The 21685-nt window shown below is 39.5% G+C and overlaps 1 protein-coding gene across 1 annotated transcript; it reads right to left on the minus strand.

Annotated features, from left to right (window-relative positions):
* Positions 1–2428: 2428 nt before the first annotated feature.
* Positions 2429–19838, minus strand: slc22a31 (solute carrier family 22 member 31). Its single transcript, XM_027157521.2, has 9 exons — positions 19254–19838; positions 12955–13058; positions 12256–12410; positions 8685–8853; positions 6978–7123; positions 5547–5655; positions 4942–5156; positions 4117–4228; positions 2429–4034 (listed from the first exon to the last, which is right to left on the minus strand). The coding sequence occupies exons 1-9, from the start codon at positions 19725–19727 to the stop codon at positions 3605–3607; spliced, it is 1914 nt and encodes a 637-aa protein (XP_027013322.1). The 5' UTR covers positions 19728–19838; the 3' UTR covers positions 2429–3604.
* Positions 19839–21685: the final 1847 nt, after the last annotated feature.

Consider the following 21685-nt stretch of genomic DNA (forward strand, 5'->3'; position numbering starts at 1 on the left):
TTTCTAGCCACTTTATTAGGAACACCTTTACACCCACTCATTCATGAAATCAGCCATTCAGGTCACGCAAGGTATAAAATAATGTACTCTAGATACAGGTCAAAAGCTTCAGTTAATATTCACATCAAACATCATAATGGTGACAAATCCTTATCTTAGTGACATTGACTGTAGCATAGTTGTTTTGCTACATATTTTTGCGTTGTCTAATCTTATCTGTAAAAGACACGTATGGGTGCAGGGTTTCATTCTAATCACCGCTGAAGCCACACCATTCCAGCTGTTTAATCAGCTGATCGTGGCTTTTAATAGACTCGCGTGTGGCTTTGCTCAAGTGGAATAAAAACACAAGCCTTTTCAGGATAAGAGTGGACATACCTGATGCATTTATTCCCCAATTAGACAGAAAGACCACTATTGATAATGTATTTGCACCAACTATATAATTAAATACACTGGAAAAATGTACCAAAGCATTCGGGAGCTCACGACCAGACCGTGCAACAGTTTCTTTTCACAAGCCGGCAGACTCCTCAACAACTGAACTGAACTGTACTGTACTGAGCACAACACACACACACACACACACACACACACACACACACACACACACACACACACACACACTCGACTGTATGGACTGCACTGATCTGTACCAAATACACACTCAACCAATATACATCCATGTCTACAGCACCTCCCATATCAAACTGTATTACATGCTGATTCTACACATTGTTTCTACTCATTCAGTCAATTGTAGGACTGAAAAGGGGGAAGTTGTGGCCTAATAGTTAGAGAGTTTGACAACCCTAAGGTTGTGGGTTCGAGTCTCAGGCCGGCCTTGACTGAGGTGCCCTTGAGCAAGGCACCAAACCCCCCAACTGCTTCCCTGGGTGCCGCAGAATAAATGGCTGCCCACTGTTCCGGGTGTGTGTTCACGGTGTGTGTGTGTGTGTGTTCACTGCTGTGTGTGTGTGTGTGTGTGCACTTTGGATGGGTTAAATGCAGAGAATGAATTCTGAGTATGGGTCACCATACTTAGCTGTATGTCATGTCATGTCATGTCACGTCATTTTGCTGTTTACCACAATTTAGGATAAGCATAAGAATAAGTGACCCATACTCAGAATTCATTCTCTGCATTTAACCCATCCAAAGTGCACACACACAGCAGTGAACACACACACTGTGAACACACACCCAGAGCAGTGGGCAGCCATTTATGCTGTGGCGCCCGGGGAGCAGTTGGGGGGATTTAGTGCCTTGCTCAAGGGCACCTCAGTCGTGGCCGACACAAGACTTGAACCCACAACCTTTGGGTTACGAGTCAGACTCTCTAACCATTAAGCCACGACTACCCCATATTATTACAATACCTCATATAACTGCTGCTACTATATACAGTATGCACACTGATAAGCGATGCTTTTGTGTTTTGTTTTTTGTGTAATAGCCTGTAATGTTTTCTACTGTTTGTCTGCACTGTCTTTTGTCTTGCACTGTTTGCACCATGTTGCACAGATGCATTTTATGTGGCACTTACCCAAGGTTTTAGCTCTGTGTTGTTCTATGTAGCTCTGTCTTTGTTCTTTGTAGCACCAAGCTCCTGGAGAAACGTTGTCTCATTTCACTGTGTACTGAGTCAGCTATATATGGTTGAAATGACAATAAAAGCTTCTTGACTCGACTCTATTTCTAGAAGATTCTGACTGTAAATCATACTCCGTTCTGTTCCAGTCAATTGGAAACGGTTGTGGTTTTAAAGTGATTTACAACAGACCTTTAGAACCGCCTACATTCACCATCCTGTAGCCTTTAATGCTCAAGTGAATCAAAGAAACTAAGTGACTGGTGTAGAATTAAGACTGTCTGCTATAGGCAGTGTAATTATACTTGGATCCTGTAAGGGGAGCTCTTCAGTTAGAAGTGTGAGGAGGTTATAAGCAGGGCTGTGAACTTTTATTTTGTCTACTCTCAAATCTGATCAGTTTAATTCTGCTTTATGGTTTGTTTTTAACTGAAGAAAGCTTGGCATTGCTGAAGCAGCAGCACTAGTGCAAGACATTGTAATAAGATTCACATGAATTTCTTTGTGTTAGTTGTTTGTTTTTTTCTCTTCTGCTCTCACCCGAGATTTAATAGTTTTAGATATTTAATGGTTTTGTTTTTTTTTGTTCATTTTTTTAATGTCATACATTTCAAGGGATGTGCTGTACCTGTAAAAACCTTTTTAGGAATGTTTTATTCAAATATTAAAATAGCTTTAACAAAATGCAGAGCAAATGAATCCTCTTCATATAAATGATACAGAATGGTACGATTTCATACAACAATTTAAGATGGTTTAGGTATTAAATGGCAGTTTAGAAAAAAGTGTACAGGTTAGGAAAAATCCAGGGAGATACTTAGGAGCTGAAAATGTAACTGCATACAAAAAATTGATTTTATTGCAGTTTTTTACACATACATTACAAATATATCTATTTTTTAAATTGCACACAGTTCCCATGTTACACCAGTTCTGGTTTGGCTTAATGGTAAATTAGTCTAAAAAAAAAAAAAAAGGTTTCATGCTGTTCACATTTTAGAAAGAGAATAAATAAAGTCAGTTGGTTTGTGTAGAATGACGACAAACTGAAGAACTGAATTTCACTTAGATCTGAGATCATGATTCTGACTTATCTAGCTGCAGTCTGTTTGTGAGGCACTGCAGATATCCCATGATGCACCTGTTAGCACCACTGGAACCCTGCAATAAACTAATCTGTAACCAGTGTACATTTATCCAAGTGATCATAGACTGATTTACACTGCTAATGCACATCAGACTACAGCGACAGGACAGAATTACAGATAAACCACCATGAACACAGAGTTGTTTGTAAAACAATGTGAGCATCTTTCAGTTAGATTAGTCCTGGAAGGACGAGGTCACAAGGTAGGTTTAATAAGCATCATGAGACCAGCTAAGTGAATGAGGAGCAGCTCTCATGTGAGCTTATATCACTGGTGCATAAACACATTCAGAATGAGAATATATATAAGGAACAGTGTGTGATGGCTCATGGGATTGACTGGACATGGAGAGCATGGCGGAATTTAAGAAAAAAAACAACAACACAGCAGTTCAGTAAAGACAGATATTCAGCCACTGTTCCTGTAACAGGCTCTGGATCCACCATGACCCTGACCAGGATAAAGCTCGTACAAGAGACTTTATACTACGAGAGAAATTAATCAGTATAAACATTCAGGGAAAACATTATAGGAAGTCAATACCTGTACAGTACTGTAGCCTTACCTGTAGGTTTGTGGATAAATACTGGTCTGAGTGTAAACACTGACATGGACAGTATTAACCTGAAACAGGAAGTAAACTATCCTTTTTTTCTGTCTTACAACTTAGTGTATAACATCACTTTATTGAAGACATTATTAATATCAATATGGAACGTCACACACAGATCTCAAATCTTAGGTTTATTCTGGCCAGAAGCAGCTCCACCTACTGGACAGATGGAGAGTGGCAAGAAACAGTAGCTGAGAATAGTCTGTAATAAATTATAAAATGCCTGTAAAATCACTAATGATTAACTAACTGCTATGAGGAGTCATCATGACCAAACTGTGAAGCACCGTTACTCAGCAGCACTGGCTGAGATGTTGCTGCCGTACTGTAAGGCACTGTGTCCTGGGCGAGCATCTTCCTGGTGGCACTGAGCAAGCGTGAGTAGTTCTCTGGGTTGTACTGGGACGACGGATGGTGGTAACGGAGCAGTGGGAGGTCGTCTCTCTCTTTCTTGGAGAGGAAGAGCGGAGGCCGGCGCAGACCCTCTCCGTCTCTTAGAGAGTCTGCCAGGGCCTTGCGTTTGCTCTCGGGCAGCAGCATGATACAAAGCACAGACAGCACGGCAAAAGTGGTAAACACCACGTGGTGCAGGAAATAGCCGCCGTTGTTCTGCAGCTCCATCAGTGATGAGGCAGCTGTGCCTATGCTGCCGGCAGCCATCACCAGTCCCAGAGTGCCACCCCTGAGACAAACAGCAAAAAAGTCATGATTAACACAGTCTGGAACTTTCTAATGTGTTGACTCTACCAATAATAACGTCTTACCGAATGACAGTAGGCATGACTTCACTGGCGAAGAACACACTGAGCAAGGCCAGAGCCTGAGACGAGAGAAGCCCCACGACCGACAGCACCAACACCAGACCTCCACGCAGGACTGACAGCACACAAGCAAAGTCTGTCATTATGTATTTTTATATATTTATGTCCTACCTATGTACATAATTCATTTTTGAATACTGAACTATTAAAAATACTGTTCTAAAATATTTTTTACGATCAACACCTCAAAATGTTAACAGAAGTGATGCAGTCATATACTGTATATTTCTTTTACTTTTTTTCTTGTGCTAATTAACCTTAAAACTTAAAGTGTTGAATTAATTGAAAAATTACATTATTCCAAATAATACTGTATTTCTTTTAAGATAATGTGAACAAATGCATCATTGGGAACATTGGGCACGATGCAGGAATATACCATGGATGGGATGTCAGGCCCTTGAAGGAGACAGTGTGCACGTGCATATTTAGGATATCAAAGAAGCGGAAGGAAACTAGAAAACCTGGAAAACCCAGAGGAAACCCATATGGACACAAGGGGAGAATAAGAGGAACTTTTTAATAAGAGGAATTGGACTTTTAATATTCTCATATATTTAATCTAGAAAATGTAAATTATTTTCTAACTCTGTTAAGTGACCAGATAATTTCTAATGTAATTCCTCCTGGTGGTCCAGCAGCAGGATCCTGTGCTCCCGTTGCTGCGTTCAGCTAACTCTCAACATTGTGACCCTGAACAGGGAGCCATTTCGAATGTAATTGTAGTCAGACAAGTGTAAAGGTACTGTACATAATAATGCTGATTACATTGTGTGAGGGCCAGTAACACCAGCGATGACAGGCCTGTGAGGATAGCAGTTAGCAGCAAAATTCCTCTCCGGCCCAAACGGTCAACAGACACGCACAGGAAGCCGCACGCCACGGCTCCCATCAGAACACGCAGGAAATAGCTAAAGTAGAAGTGGGGGGAGTAAATGTGGAGGTTCCTGGTGAAACAGTACTGGATCCCTGTGCCCAAGAAACTGCAAAGCAGATAGAGTTCATTGCACAGACTAAATCACACAATCACATGGAAAAGATACCAGAGTATATCAACAAAAGCATACACAGAAAAATTATATTTTTTCTCTATCAGTCAAATATTAATCTTGTATTATATTAAACTTTTTACAATTTTTAAATGTTTGTATTATGTTAATGTTCTGTAAAGCTGCTTTGAGACAATGTCCATTGTTAAATATACAAATAAAATTGAACTGAATTGAATATAAGGTTATTATAGTAACATAAAAGATATTTAATATTGTTCCAGCTTTAGCCTGATTTAAATGTGCTGTAAGTGGAGACTAAGTAAACTGTAGGTTATAAGGTGTAAACATGTAAACACACAGAGGTGTATAAGTGTCACTCACAAGGTAAAGGCAAGGATGAGACAGTTCCTCCAGATAACTCTGGTGTGACGGAGTTCAAATATGTGGTGGTACTCGGGCTGGGGGTCTTCTGGGAAAGCCACATCTATCTCTGTAGTGGGAGACGAGCACAATACACATAACCACAGCTTCAGGCTGAGCCACACTGCACCCAAATACATGATCCTTCACTCCTGCCTTCATTTAGACTAATTTATTTATTCGTTTGTTTGTTTGTTTTATAGGGTTTAACAGTTGCCAACACAACTTTAGTAAGAAATAATAAGAATTATAGATATATTCTATATAAAATAAAATGAAAAGAAAAGAAATAATACGAAGAAGAGAAAAAAAAAAGAAATCCGTGTCAGCTTACATTTATGTGTGTCGGCCCCATATTTTCCCAAATACATTAGGAGAACCTTTTAAAGACAGTCTAAACTTTTCTAGTTTAATAAAAATAAAATTCTATCTCAAATCCATTGAGAAAGAGTTGATCGGTATTTGTTTTCTAGCAAGTAGAATTTGTAAAGGACATTGCATCGTTTTTAAGTGTAGAAATGGAAGGCAATGAATGAAAGACCTTACTTTGTTTAATAGGATTTATTAAGCCTCTTACTATTAAGACTGAAATTAATTATTATTAACATACACACACACACACACACACACACACACACACACACACACACACACACACACACACACACACAAAAATATCCCCTTTTTATCCACTGTGAAATATGGCCACTGTCTAAGTTATCCATTACAGCCTTGCACAGTTACATCACAGTAGTATTAGCTACATAGTAAGATCTTTTTTAAGATCATATTAAAAAAGACGAATCAGTAATTGCGACACCTAGTGTTCAAACTAATAAATTCATGTTTAAATTCGTATTCGTATTTTTATATCGCTTTTAACAATTCACATGGTCTCAAAGCAGCTTTGCAGAAGCATAGAAACATTTTAAAGTTAACATGAAATGAGTTTAGAGCAGTATGAGTATTAGATCAGTTAATATACAGACACAGAAAATCTATAACTGTGGCCAGAACTGTGGATCATACTGATCATAATTCTGGTAAATGTAGCTTATCATGAGCTTTGTGTGCATTGACAGAGCAAACAAAATACACACTTTCATAGAAGCGTCCATGTTTTTTCCCCACTCTGCTCATCGCACATGCGTGAGGTGAGAAATGAATGTACTGCAACTTGCAAAAAACTATTTATAATGAATCACAAACACAGCATTAATGTACATATACTTCTCTACACATGCATTTAGTTTACTTAACAACAAGAAGCTCAGGATGAGAAAACATGGCTTTCACATGATAGATTAATCACGTCTGTGTCTCATGAGGAGGAGTTAGATCAGGTGTGTAAAAGCAAAGGTGCTTCCAGGAGTGATGCAGCAATGCATATACCTGTCAGAAGAGTCTCTGCTGGGTAGATCTCATCTCTTCGACTCACTCTGTTACGGCTGGTGAACATCTGTAGGCATGTCTTGGCCTGAGGAATCTGAGATGTGGCCAGAAGCCAGCGAGGAGACTCGGGAAACACAGAGGGCCAGCTGTTCAAACAGACAAACATGCTATTCATTCACCACACACACTCCACAAATGTCATCCACAAGTCAACAGATACACACTTACACACTCACACACACATACAGTACACCCACTCACACACATATACTTGCTTGAACTCACACAAACTCTCTCTCTCATTCGCACTCACTAGCACTTGCACTAGCACTCGCACACATGCATGCACTCACACTCACGCACTCACACACCCATTTATAAACTCGCCCTGACATTCATAAACACGTACTGACACTCACTTGCACTGACACTCACTCACTCGCACTGACACTCACTCATGCGCACGGACACTCACTCATACGCACTGACACTCACTCATACGCACTGACACTCACTCATACGCACTGACACTCACTCATACGCACTGACACTCACTCATACGCACTGACACTCACTCATGCGCACGGACACTCACTCATACGCACGGACACTCACTCATACGCACTGACACTCACTCATACGCACTGACACTCACTCATGCGCACGGACACTCACTCATACGCACTGACACTCACTCATACGCACTGACACTCACTCATGTGCACGGACACTCACTCATGTGCACGGACACTCACTCATACGCACTGACACTCACTCACTCGCACTGACACTCGCACTCACTCGCACTGACACTCACTCACTCACTCGCACTGACACTCACTCACTCACTCACTCGCACTGACACTCACTCACTCGCACTGACACTCACTCACTCGCACTGACACTCACTCACTCGCACTGACACTCACTCACTCACTCGCACTGACACTCACTCACTCACACGCACTGACACTCACTCACTCATACGCACTGACACTCACTCACTCACACGCACTGACACTCACTCACTCACACGCACTGACACTCACTCACTCGCACTGACACTCACTCACTCGCACTGACACTCACTCACTCGCACTGACACTCACTCACTCGCACTGACACTCACTCACTCACACGCACTGACACTCACTCACTCGCACTGACACTCACTCACTCGCACTGACACTCACTCACTCGCACTGACACTCACTCACTCACACGCACTGACACTCACTCACTCACTCGCACTGACACTCACTCACTCACTCGCACTGACACTCACTCACTCACTCACTCGCACTGACGCTCGCTCACTCACTCGCACTGACGCTCGCTCACTCGCACTGACACTCACTCACACGCACTGACACTCACTCACTCACTCGCACTGACACTCACTCACTCACTCACTCGCACTGACACTCACTCACACGCACTGACACTCACTCACACGCACTGACACTCACTCACACGCACTGACACTCACTCACACGCACTGACACTCACTCACACGCACTGACACTCACTCACTCGCACTGACACTCACTCACTCGCACTGACACTCACTCACTCGCACTGACACTCACTCACTCGCACTGACACTCACTCACTCGCACTGACACTCACTCACTCGCACTGACACTCACTCACACACTCACACGTGTGTATGTGTGTGTGTGTTGGCAGTAAAAATGGCTGACTCACCACCAGTAGGAGAGCAGCAGCAGTAGAGGCACCGTAGCCACAGCCTGCAGCACAGTCCAGTCACCACACAGCAAAGCCAGGCCTGGGAGCATAAGCTCAGCAAACACAGAGAAGAAACCACTCACCATGGACACCATGAGCCTGTGAGGGGGATCACACACCTCCAGACCTGCAATACAGAAAATGATTACAAAGACAGTTATTCTTTTCCAAAATAGTAATTTATTTGTCCTTTTACTGTTCTAGGTGCATAATGGGTATTAGACAACACTCATACATGCATAATTTCGAATGCACCTTAGAAAGACCAACATTTAAGTCAAGATTGAGTTAATTCATTAAATTAGACATTAGACTTTATGGGATGAATTTATGAGAAATAAAACCCAATGCACGTGAATCTGTTTACATTAGCAAAGTTAAATCACAGATAATCTATAGAATTAAATAAAAATGAATTTATAGAGAATTTTAGTGAATTTGGAGCAGTTTGCATTATGCATTTAAATTTTTGTTGCAAGAGATTTGCTTCATGACAAAAACCAAAACTTGTTGGACAAATTCCTCTCAACAGTTTCAGGTATATCAAATACAACATGTAAAGTTTTTGCTGTCTGGCTTTGCAGTTCTTTCCATAACCAACTGCTACACACGCAGTGTTGTGGACACTGAAATATACTGGCATGAACATTTCAACGAGCTAAACATTTTTCACATATTTCACATAAAAATCTCTCTAACAGAATTTGCCAGTTGTTGGCTCGCAGTCCTTCGTGAATGTGTGCAAAATGGTGTGAAATTCCTCAATGACTCGAGCTGCAGACTTTATGTTTGCCTCGTCCTCTAACGAGGATTCAGGAAAGCAACATCGCTCCCTCCCAGTGCCTTCCATCCGACTATTGTTCTGGAAACCATATTACATCTCATATTTTTCATTTGAACTGAATTTTACTCTATGACCTCAGAGGAATTTGGCCTTACTGTGTGTGTGTTATGTTTTAAGATTCCTGCTCCTTGTTCCACCCTGTACCTCCATCTCCTACGCATTTCAGAGCTCCCACCATTCACACAGCTGACACAGTGAGCTCCCTGGATTGTACCGCATTACACAGTGTTCTCTCAACTTTTCCTTGAGTTAAAGCAGAAATACATTCCTGTATATAATCACAGGAAGACCAAATGAGAAAAACATGGCTTGCTATAGTGGCCTTTTTCCAGAGGAAGTCTTTGGCATAGCTTTTAGCTTGCAATCATATTTACTCCAAATACAGAAGCTGACTGTGTCTCAGACAGACTACTAACGTGGATCCTGGGAACTTTGACTGTATGGATCATATAACAACAAGACAAGCATGAAAACTGGTAGCAGCACAAGCTATAGATAAAAAAAAAATCTATTAATAAACTGACCTGAAGACACTATTCCAGTGTTCACACTAGCAAGTGGAAAAGTGAAAGGAAACCAGTTATTTTCTTCATGACACCGAAATCGAGAAGCCACATGGCGGTAGCGCAACATGAAACATTTTTCAGTTAAGATCTGCTATGATTGATCAACATTAGTGATGAGCAGGTTATCACATATATCCCTAATCTTCTACTCCAGTTCTTACCTGTGTTTAAATTTGTTTTCTGGAATTTAAGACAGTATAAAGATATGCATTTTAATAATGGAGCACAGTGATGGCTAATTACTGAGTAAATTGCTAAACTTTATACATTTTGTTGACTATTATGTTATGTAATCAGAGAGACAGTACTGAGAGCCTCAACTGCTTAGCTCTGTGCTTATACTTTACCTTCATTTAAGTAGATACTGTATGTAAAAGAGGTATGAAAAGGGTTAAGAAAATATTAATCACAAAATGAAAAGTGCCAATTAAAAGTGCCTTATACTATAAAAATATAAGGAATAATAATAATAATATTATAATAATAATAATAATAATAACAATAATTATTATTGTTATTATTGTTATTATTATTATTGTTATTATTTTAATAATAACAACAATAATAATAACAATAATAATTATTGTTATTATTATTGTTGTTTTAATAATAATAACAATAATAATAATAATAATTATTATTATTATTATTGCAATTAAAACAACAACAATAATAATAATGTGAATTATTATTATTATTAAAACAATAATATTACTACTAATAAGAACAATTATCGTAGTAGTAATGATAGTAATAATAAAAACAAGAAAATATTATTATTATTATTATTATTATTATTATTAATAATAATAATAATAATAATAATAATAATAATAATAATAATAATAATAATAATAATAATAAAATAAAGGGTGAGAGTTCAGAAGAGAAGAGCAATGACTTGTAACTACTGGTCATTAGTTCTTTACTCATACAGTTCACTTTATAATCTAGATCAATGCTTCCCATGTACATCTAACATAAAAAACTAACCAGTGAGCAAAAGAGGTTGATGCAGAAAAGGCTTTTATTCTTGTTCTTCATCTATTAAGAGACTGACACACAAATGTACTTTAAGCCATCCATCTCTGGAAAATGACCACCACAGGACCACTGCTGAGCAGATTGTTCATCTATTGTAGGTGGATCATTCAGCATGGGGATGACACTGACGTGTGTGTTCGTGTGTGTGTGTGTGTGTGTGTGTGTGTGTGTGTGTGTGTGTGTGTGTGTGTGTGTGTGTGTGTAAAATTTGTGATGGTCAGATTTGTGTGGTCTTTAAAATTGTAGTAGTGTTGCACACAATGTACACCTTAATCACTGTCCTTTCTGTGACAAATAGCATACCTAATAATCTCAATCTCTCCCTCTCACTCTGTCCCCCTCTCTCTGTCCCTCTCTGTCCCTCTTTCTCAGTCCCTCTCTCTCTCCATCTCTGTCTCTCTCTTTTCCTCTCTCTGTCCCTCTCTCTCTGTCCCCCTCTTTGTCCCGCTCTCTCTCTCTCTCTCTCTCTGTCTCTTTCTCTCGCCTGAACCGTCCTGATGCCCTATTGTTGGTTGGAATCCTATCACTTGGAGGTTGCTCACCGATGATGATGAGCCACACGGACAGTCCGCTTTATAAGCAGGATCGATGCATTGTACATCTAACAAAAAAAAACTAACTGGTGTGCAAACAAGGTTGATGCAGAAAAGTGCTGCACGGCTTAAATGTCGGAATCTTTATACAGGCAAAGATGATAGGAAGAAAGAGTGACTAAAATTCCTCTTGTTGATCCATAATGCAACTCTGCAATGCTACCGTTTTACTTTATATTTTCATGCTGATAGCACAAACAAACAGTCTTCCAGTATAACATGCAGCCAGACAGGATGTGGTAGATAAACAGGAACTTCTTATTCTGCACAAACATCCTGCTACCTGATTACATAAGTTCTAATGTTCTTCAAAAAGCAAACATCTCTTTACTACATGCCATAATAATCTATATTAGGAACACTGATTTCACTAGGGGAATACATTTTTGACCTGTGTGTGTGTGTGTGTGTGTGTGTGTGTGTGTGTGTGTGTGTGTGTGTGTGTGTGTGTGTGTGTGTGTGTGTGTGTGTGTGTAACTCACGGGCGATATAAGAGGAGAGGAAGACACCAGCGAGTGCAGTGCCTTGGCCTAGACGGAGGAGCTGAAATACCTCGGAGCTGTTGGAGAAACACACTGCAACTCCAAGCAGGCCTGAGAAAGACACGGAGATCAACAGAGACCGACGCCGACCTAACCTACACACACACACACACACACACACACACACACACCATCAGGCCAATCCGAATTTCGCTGTATCTACAGATTACATGAATCCAACAAAAAAATATGTCAAGTTTTCAATTTCATATGTTGGCATTTTTCATTAAAATAAAAATAAAAAGCATGTGTTGAAGAAAAAAGAAATCCGTAAATAATTAATGATTAATTTAACAATCAATCAACAGAATATGAATTAATACATCATTATTAATAAATTCTGAGAATCTTGAATAATATGGATGGTTGTAAAACTTTAATACTTAAAATATTAACGCTATAACACAAATAATAACACAAAAATAATGAAATGATCACATTATGAAAAAAAAATGTATTGACAAAAGTAAAGAAAATTGTAATATACTTTATAATTGTATAATTGATGGAGATCTAATTATTCTGATCTAAATTCTAATCTATAAAAGCAGAGAGGATTTTATTTATTATAGTGTTTAATTAGAAACACTTGACCTCCCGGTTCAGTTGCCTAAAGCACCACCACTCCAGAACGCTCACCAGTCACACAGAGTGCCGAGCAGCACGTAGCCGAGGATCCAGCCGGTCATGAAGCAGACGTGCTGCAGAGGAATCTTCCAGTAGTCCTTGCAAACCAAGTTCCACTGTGGACACCAGAAACAAGGGATAACTTAGATAAGGTATCTTAAGTGATACTGAAAAAACTGTTCACAAGCAGCAGTGATTTGTTTACCTGCTAGAGTTCGCATTCTCAAACAGGATGTAAAATAAATGACACTGACACACATTGTTAGAACTGCAGAGTCAGTAACAGGGTTACAGCGAGGTCAAATGATTGCGTTGACCTTTCATCTCATGTGTTGTTGCTGTTGGAAACCACTAAGGTCTGTTTTCGTGTCCTTATTGACATGTCCCTCCTTTTCCCTGTCTGAGAATCCCATCACCACCTTAAGTTCTACTCGATCAGCTCAAGTTTAATTTCTTGACACCATTTTTAATAGTTCACTGGTACCACAGTTCTGTTGGTGGAATGAGAATAGGACATTTTCAATCATAATAAACAAATAAATGAGTTTGTGGCCGCAAGTGTGTTGGCTTTTAATGTGAAACGTCAGTTTTTTCCTCTGTTTATAACCTTACACATAATTGTAGTATTTTAAAGGCTTATAAACAAGCACAGTGTGTATAGACACGGGGCAGTGTGTATAGTGTATAGACACGGGGCAGTGTGTATAGTGTATAGACAGTAAAAGGGGATGCGGTAGCTCAGTGGTTAAGGTGTTTGGCTACTGATCGGAAGGTCATGGGTTCGAACCCCAGGTCCACCAAGCTACCACTGCTGGGCCCCTGAGCAAGGCCCTTAACCCTCAGTTGCTCAGTTGTAAGTCACTCTGGATAAGGGTGTCTGCTAAATGCCGTAAATGTAAATGTAAATGTAAAACAGTAGTGGCTCAAGCCCCGGCACTGCCAAGCTGCCTTTGTTGGGCCCTTGAGTAAGGGGTGCTGTATCATAGCCACCCCTGTGCTTAAACCCCGACCTACTCAGTTTCTTTTCATGTAAATACTGAAGAAATGACACTTTGCTCCAATGTAAAGTAGTGAGTGTACAGCTTTTATAACAGTGTAAATTTGCTGTCCCGTCAAAATAACTCAACACACAGCCATTACACTCCTAAGTGAAAATGACCAAATTGGGTTTAATTAGCCATTTTCTCTCCTCAGTGTTGTGACACCGTTAGTGTTATAAGGTCTCAGGTGTGAATGGGGCACAGCTGTGTTAAATTTGGTGTTAATGCTCTCACTCTCTCATACTGGTCACCAGAGGTTCAACATGGCACCTCACGGCAAAGATCTCTCTCAGGATCTGAAGAAAAGAACTGTTGCTATATAATAAGATGGTGTAGGCTATAAGAAGATTGCCAAGACCCAGAAACTGAGCTGCAGCATGTTGGCCAAGACCTAACAGGACTGGTTCCACTCAGAACAGAACACAACTCAGAAGCTGAGTGCACGCGGTCAGCGTCATATCCAGAGTTTGTGTTTGGGAAATAGACGTATGAATGCTGCCACCACTGCTGCAGAGGTTGAAGGGGTGGGGTGTCAGACTGTCAGTGCTCTGACCATACGCCACACACTGCATCAAACTGTCGTCCCAGAAGGAAGCCTCTTCTAAAGATGATGCACAAGAAAGCCTGCAAACAGTTTGCTGGAGACAAGCAGAGTAAGACCATGGATTACTGGAACCATGTCCTGTGGTTTGATGAGACCAAGATAAACGTACTTAGTTCAGATGGTATCAAGCCAAGCGTGTGTGGTGGCAATCAGTTGAGGAGCACAAAGACAAATGTATCTTGCCTAAAGTAAAGCATGTTGGTGTGAGTGTCATGGTCTGGGGCTGCATGAATGTTGCCGTCACTGGGGAGATACAGTTCATTAAGGGAACCCTGAATGCCAACATGTACTGTGACATACTGAAGCAGAGCATGATCCCCTCCCTTCGGTGACTGGGCCACAGGGCAGTATTCCAACATGATAACAACCCCAAACACACATCCAAGAAGATCACTGCCTTGCTAAAGAAGCTGAGGGTAAAGGTGATGGACTGGCCAAGAGGTCTCCAGACCTAAACCCTATTGAGCATCTTTGGGGCATCCTCAAACCGAAGGTGGAGGAGCACTAGGTCTCTCCTCCTCATCCACCAGCTTCATGATGTCATCATCATGACATCATCAACCTGTGACGCTCTGGTGAACTCCATGCACAAGAGGGTTAAGGCAGTGCTGTAGAATAATGGCGGCCACACAAAATATTGACACTTTAGCCCAATTTGGACATTTTCACTTAGGGGTTTACTCACTTTTGTGGCCAGTGGTTTAGACATTAATGGCTGTGTGTTGAGTTATTTTGAGGGGACAGCAAATTTACACTATTATACAAGCTGTACACTCACTACTTTACATTAGAGCACGGTGTTGTTTCTTCAGTGAAAAGATATAATAAAATATTTACAAAAATGTAAGGGACTTCTGTGAGATACTGTATATGTGGCGATAATAAAGGCTTCCATGCCCATTCATTCATTAATTCATTTCACATGGGGAATCTCAGAAAGCAGAAAAGGAGCTATTATTTACCTTGAATATAAAAAGATTTGTGTGAGCTCTTAACCACTCTACTATGGAATATGAGATGAGCATGGGCAACACCAAGTCCAAGTGAACCTGAAGCATAAAGCCAAAAATCAGGGCAAAGCTTTCTCAGAATACACTGGAAGTGAATGCTGGAACCAGCTGCTGCTGCCACCTCCCATTAACCTGAGGTTACATCAGCTAATTTATATAGCACAGTATGTACTGCATTCTAGAGGGAAAAAATAACTAAAATTTACATTTTCATCTTTCTCTTTTGTGACTCAAAATTCACCCACTTCAACATCACACAATTTATTTTTTTATTTTTTTATGCCACACATTTAAAACATACACAAGTTTTTTCTGAAGCCAAATAAATCCAGATAAGGCTACTGTGCTCCAATTGGTAAAGTATATAAAGTATAATAAAGTCAAATTTCCCATCAATAATGAGAGAAATACTTTTAACACTTTTAACAACAGACATTCAGACAATGTCAAAACGCAGCTTAACAGAAATCTGGATGTACTACAGTACCTAAGTAAGATTATACACTGAACAAAGTGTGAGATATGTGTATCGACACTTTAGTATCCATGTGGGACCATCTTTATTTTCCAGTAGAGTCTTATAACCATCAACATTGGAGTAACATTATATTATCTTTAGAAGAACAAAAAATTCAATCCATGTACACTGGTGTCTGCATTTCAGAAACTTTCTGTCATGATAACATGATGCTGTAGTGTGCTATGGAAAATGTAGTGTCTCTACAGCAGTTTCAACCGATGTGCAGCTGCACGTTTCTCTTCTTCTTCCTGCTCTGCTCTGTTCCCTGCACGTTGGAAACACTGACAAACACCTGAGACGTCAGACAGAGGGAAACACTGCCATGGAGTCAAGGATTCGGGATGAAGTGCACACAAAGCTGGGTGCTTCCTGTTGGCGTGACAGAGATTTCCTCACCCAGTCGAGTAGCCACTGCTGCTTTCTTCAAAGACACAATACTCTCCAATACTGACTGGAAGACTGACGGAATCATCCTTTATCAGCCAGTTATCTGTGTAACTTTTTTACTCTGTCTGTAACAATAGTGTCAAAGCATTTTACTAATCACTATGACATCACATGTCTCACAGTGTCTGAGAAAAGTGTTGAAATGTGTTATAGTAGCAAACAGCTTATGACCAAAGCTTACGCTTGCTTCGGCGGATAATCTCGCATCCATGCTGTAGAAGTTGGACCTGACGAGACTTTACGGTGTCAGCCAGATGTTGTCTCAGAGAGTTTAGGGATCTAAATGTATTATTTATATTTACAAAAATGTACCATTGCTTAAATTGCTGAATTAAAATTGCTACTAAATAATCTATCTATCTATCTATCTATCTATCTATCTGTCTGTCTGTCTGTCTGTCTGTCTGTAAAGCTGTTTTGTGATGATTTCTAAGGGTCTGGTGTGTTAAACGTTAGCACTTGAAGTTTCCTGGGATGGTAAATGTAGTGTTCCATATGCTAACAAATGATAATTATTTACAAGACCTTGTGCGGACTATTAATCTGATCATTCTCATTAAAACTACATTGATATACATGCACGGTGCACTTTAACCCATGTATTTTTGTAGTTATACAATCATTCAGTCATGTGGCAAAGGTCAAGAGCTTCAGTAATTGTTGACATGGAACAGCCATGAGAGAAACTGCTGATCTCTTGAGATTTTCACCAACAAGATAATCTTTAGAAAAAACACCTAGTGAGCTGAAGGTGTGCATGCTGAAACACATTACTGATGTGAGGGATCAGTGTAAATTGACCAGACTGGTTTGAACTGAGAGGAAGTCTGTAATTACTCAAGTAATCACTCTATCGTGGTGAGCGTAAAAGCATCTCAGGAAACACAACACATCAAACCGTGATGTTGATGAGCTACAGCAGCAGAAGACCACATCAGGTTCCTCTCTTGTAAGCCAAGAACAAAAATCTGATGCTAGCATGAGCACAGACTTACAGAAACTGGAGACTAGAAAAAGCCCTTGTAATTGATGTTCCTAATGGTGTGTGTGTGTGTGTGTGTGTGTGTGTGTGTGTGTGTGTGTGTGTGTGTGTGTGTGTGTGTGTGTGAGTTCACTTTCAAGTCAAGAACCATGGATCAAATTTGCTGAGAACAATTTGCAAAGACTGGATTATTGTGCCAACAAAACTCCGAAAAAATAATGTCACATTTAGTGAAATATAACGATTTAGCTGTAATGTGAATATTTGAACGGTTGAAGTTTTCACCCCCATTTTAATACTAAGACTATCCAAAAATCCCCAGTTTGCTGGGTGTTAACTCAGAGGCCTCACTTGAAGAACTATAGTTCTCTGACATTTTGCATACTTTTGGACAAACAGTAAGACTCTGGGTGCAGAAAGTAGTCACCAAACAGGTGAGTTACTGTAGCTGCCTGTGGCTGTGTCTCAAACCACACACGTGTGTAACTTGGCATGAGCTGATAGAAGGTCAACACTGCTCACATTCTGTTGTATATACCAAGAATGGTGACATATTATTTAACCCTTTTATCCAGAAATTTTTTTCATATATGAAAAGGATTCTGTGAATATATAATGTAGTAAAATGTAAATGGATTAAAACTTTTTTTTGTTGATATTTATTTTTTTTATGTAGAAAGTTAGTAAAGAAGAAGGACAGATGGTCTTGAAAGCTACAGATGTTATATATAATTAGCAGTAATGATCTCAAGAGAATTGAGGTGATTTATACCTTACATATTAAAACACAGGTCTTGAATTGACTGTCTGTAAGGTGGATTATTATTATTATTATTATTAGTAGTAGTAGTAGTAATAGTGTATTCATTAAAAAAGCAGTAGTATGAATTAACTATTAATTAAATTAATCAGAATTGAAGGTGTTTGTGAAGCCCAGCACCCTGGACTTATTGTAGGCAGTATGATTGTGTTTACATCGTGACTGACACATCAATCACATCCCAAACAAAACAAGCATTGTGACACATAAGCAAGTTTCTAAGACTTCTAAGTTTTAACACTTTTTATGGCCACAATTAAACGCATTATAATAGTACATATATTACTGGTTATTTGTACAAGTAATAATGAAATTACATTTATTGCAATTATTACATTTCAAGGTTTTTTTTAGTTTACGACACTGTGTACATTTACAGGTAGGCTGTTAAGTAGATGATATTTTAGGGTCATTATAAGTGCAAACCCCATTAATAGGGGGTTCAGTAAACCCCATTATTTAGGGGTTAAGTAAACCCCGTTATTTGGGGTTAAGTAAACCCCATTATTAGGGGTTAAGTAAACCCCATTATTAGGGGTTAAGTAAACCCCATTATTAGGGGTTCAATAAACACCATTATTAGGGGTTCAATAAACACCATTATTAGGGTTCAGTAAACACCATTTTTAGGGGTTCAATAAACACCATTTTTAGGGGTTCAATAAACACCATTATTAGGATTTAGTAAACACCATTTTTAGGGGTTCAGTAAACACCATTATTAGGGGTTCAATAAAAAAACATTAGGGTTCAGTAAACACCATTATTAGGGGTTTTAGACAGCAGTCATATTAGGATTGGCAACAAACAGAAAAATTGCGAAGGACAATTGTAAGTAATTTTTAAAAACAAATAATTAAGAAAGATCCTGATAAGAAAAAGCCTGACCTCAGTGACGAAGTTGTTCTGGAGTCCTGCGGCTTCCCCGTACATCCATCCCCTGGTACAGGGCACCAGCTCCCTGCGCTCCAGCTCAGAGGAGTTAGTCCAGTTCCTCGGGTACTTGTAAAGCTCACAGTGGCTCAGTCCGGAGCCGTTCAGCCACGGCACGGTGAACCTGATGAACGCCTGTGTGGAGATGTTTCTGATGGGGAAGTCTTCGGGCAGTAAGTGCGGGTCCGCTCGGCAGTGGTACGACTCCGGTGCGAGCGTGAAGAAAATGTCACAGAAAAGATTCAAAGCCACGGCGAAGTTCGGGAACCAGCTAAAAACCACAACGAGACGGTTGTAGCGTCCGTATCCTCCAGTGTAGGGGTAAATTTTGCTTTCAAACTCCATCGTTTTAGAACAACCGGCGTGTATCATGTCACTGAAAACCTGGTCACCCGGTGCGGTGTTTTTAGTGAAAAACGAGTCGCTCATGGAAGAGTCGATTCCTTAGAACGCCAATTGATTCACATTTTAACGAATCGATTCGCAGCGCAAAAGACTCCAAACATTATAATATTTAGCTAAAGTTCTTACCTTTTTAGGTTGTGAATGTGTAAAAAACTGAATCCATAACCATGCTAATGTTTATCAGCTTTCTGTATTAGAGCTCATTATAATTAGAGCTGCCTGTGTGTAATTTAGATAAATACAAACCATGATTTTCTTTCACTTAGGGTTTTGTCATAGAGCTTGAATCAAACTTGTGACTTTTTAGTCTTACGAGACCGAGAATATAAGTCACAAAACCACGTCATTGTTACCAAGAGATGGAATTATCAAAGCAAAACTCTATACCTTAAATAAACTCTCAAGTGGTCACACACAGTTGAACCCATACAGTCTACACAGAATTCTCAGATGTGAGAGTATGGGATTAATCATCCATTACAGCATAGTACTGAAGTGGCCAGGGTTCCAGGTTCAGTCCTAAACTCAGGTGATTGTTTATGTGGATTATCCCAAGCCATCCCACTTAAGGTACTGTAATAATAAAAAAGATGTAATCATTGATATAATGATTTTTTTTATCTAGGAGACATTTATTAAACATCTATGGAAGAAGTCTCCGGAGCCAATGCTTTGTGATGGTTGGTGTAAAATTGTATTCATGGTAGAGAAATTTTTTGTCTCATAAACTATAAGAGAGAGAAAACGAGGAGCTGATGAAGGAAGCTTCTATAATTTAAGAGATAACAGAAACTAGTTTGCCTAAAGAATGCTCCATAATATTTTATTAATTTTACAGCTTTTGGCAGATGCCCTTATCCAGAGCAAATTAAATTCACCAAGCAGTGGCTGCTCTGTGATCCTTGAATACAAGCTCATAGCTTTGCAATCAGCAGTGTTAACCGATGACCTCCCACTTCCCCGGACATTTTATGTAACTTTAAAGGGTTAAAATGCTTATTGCATAGTTCATTAAATCCTTGTAAATTGTATCATAAATGATAATGTTATCACATCACATGTGGATTATTTCCATTTAAAAGCATGGTCCATCGTCTGGTATTGCTTACAAAATGCAGGCTAGTAAAACTGCAGCTTATCCAATATTTCTGCTGACATAAAATTAAACGATCCAGCAGTTTGATTCACTGTCACAGGTTTGTTCTAAGAAAGCAGTAAATCTTGAGGACAACTTTTGTTGCCAATTGTAATTGGAGTTCCAAACAAAACAAAGGTTTAAACCTGTAAAATTCACAATTAACCTGTTTCAACAGTCACTTCTCAATAACATTGTTAAGGCTGTTTTTGCCCATGTCAGTGCAATAATACAGTGAAGACTTGCATCCACCGATAATCATGTTGAAGTTCTGATGCCTATAGCTGTTGGTGTAAAAAATATGCCACATCTACATCATCTGGTTTGTTGTGCCTACATCACAACTGATTCCTCTGTAAAGTTATTTCAAGAGACCGGAGAATTGCAAGGAAAAAAGTCAGAATTCTGAGATTTAAAGTTGCAATTCTGAGATATAAAGTCGCAATTCTGAGATATAAAGTCACAATTCTGAGATATAAAGTCTCAGAATTGAGAGAATTCTGAATTCTGAGATATAAAGCCGCAATTTTTAGATAAGTCAGAATTGAGATAGAAAGTCAGAATTCTGAGGTATAAAGTTGCAATTATCTTTTTTTTTTAACGAGTCCATTAACTTCCATATATTTAACTAGTTATTTTTGTTTAATTGACATGGGCTGTTGATTCACTGAATCTGATTCACTGAATCTGATAACTAATCTGATTCACTGATTCACAAATGTGATTCAGTGAGTCACTCACACGAGTCAATTATTAATCACTCACGTGACTCTGAGAGTGACTGAGTGAGAATCATCTCGGTGTTAGCAGCTGTGATACATATTACAGTCGTGTGTGTGCTTTATGT

Source organism: Tachysurus fulvidraco, chromosome 1 (genome assembly GCF_022655615.1).
Source record: "Tachysurus fulvidraco isolate hzauxx_2018 chromosome 1, HZAU_PFXX_2.0, whole genome shotgun sequence".
Classification (NCBI taxonomy): Eukaryota; Metazoa; Chordata; class Actinopteri; order Siluriformes; family Bagridae; genus Tachysurus; species Tachysurus fulvidraco.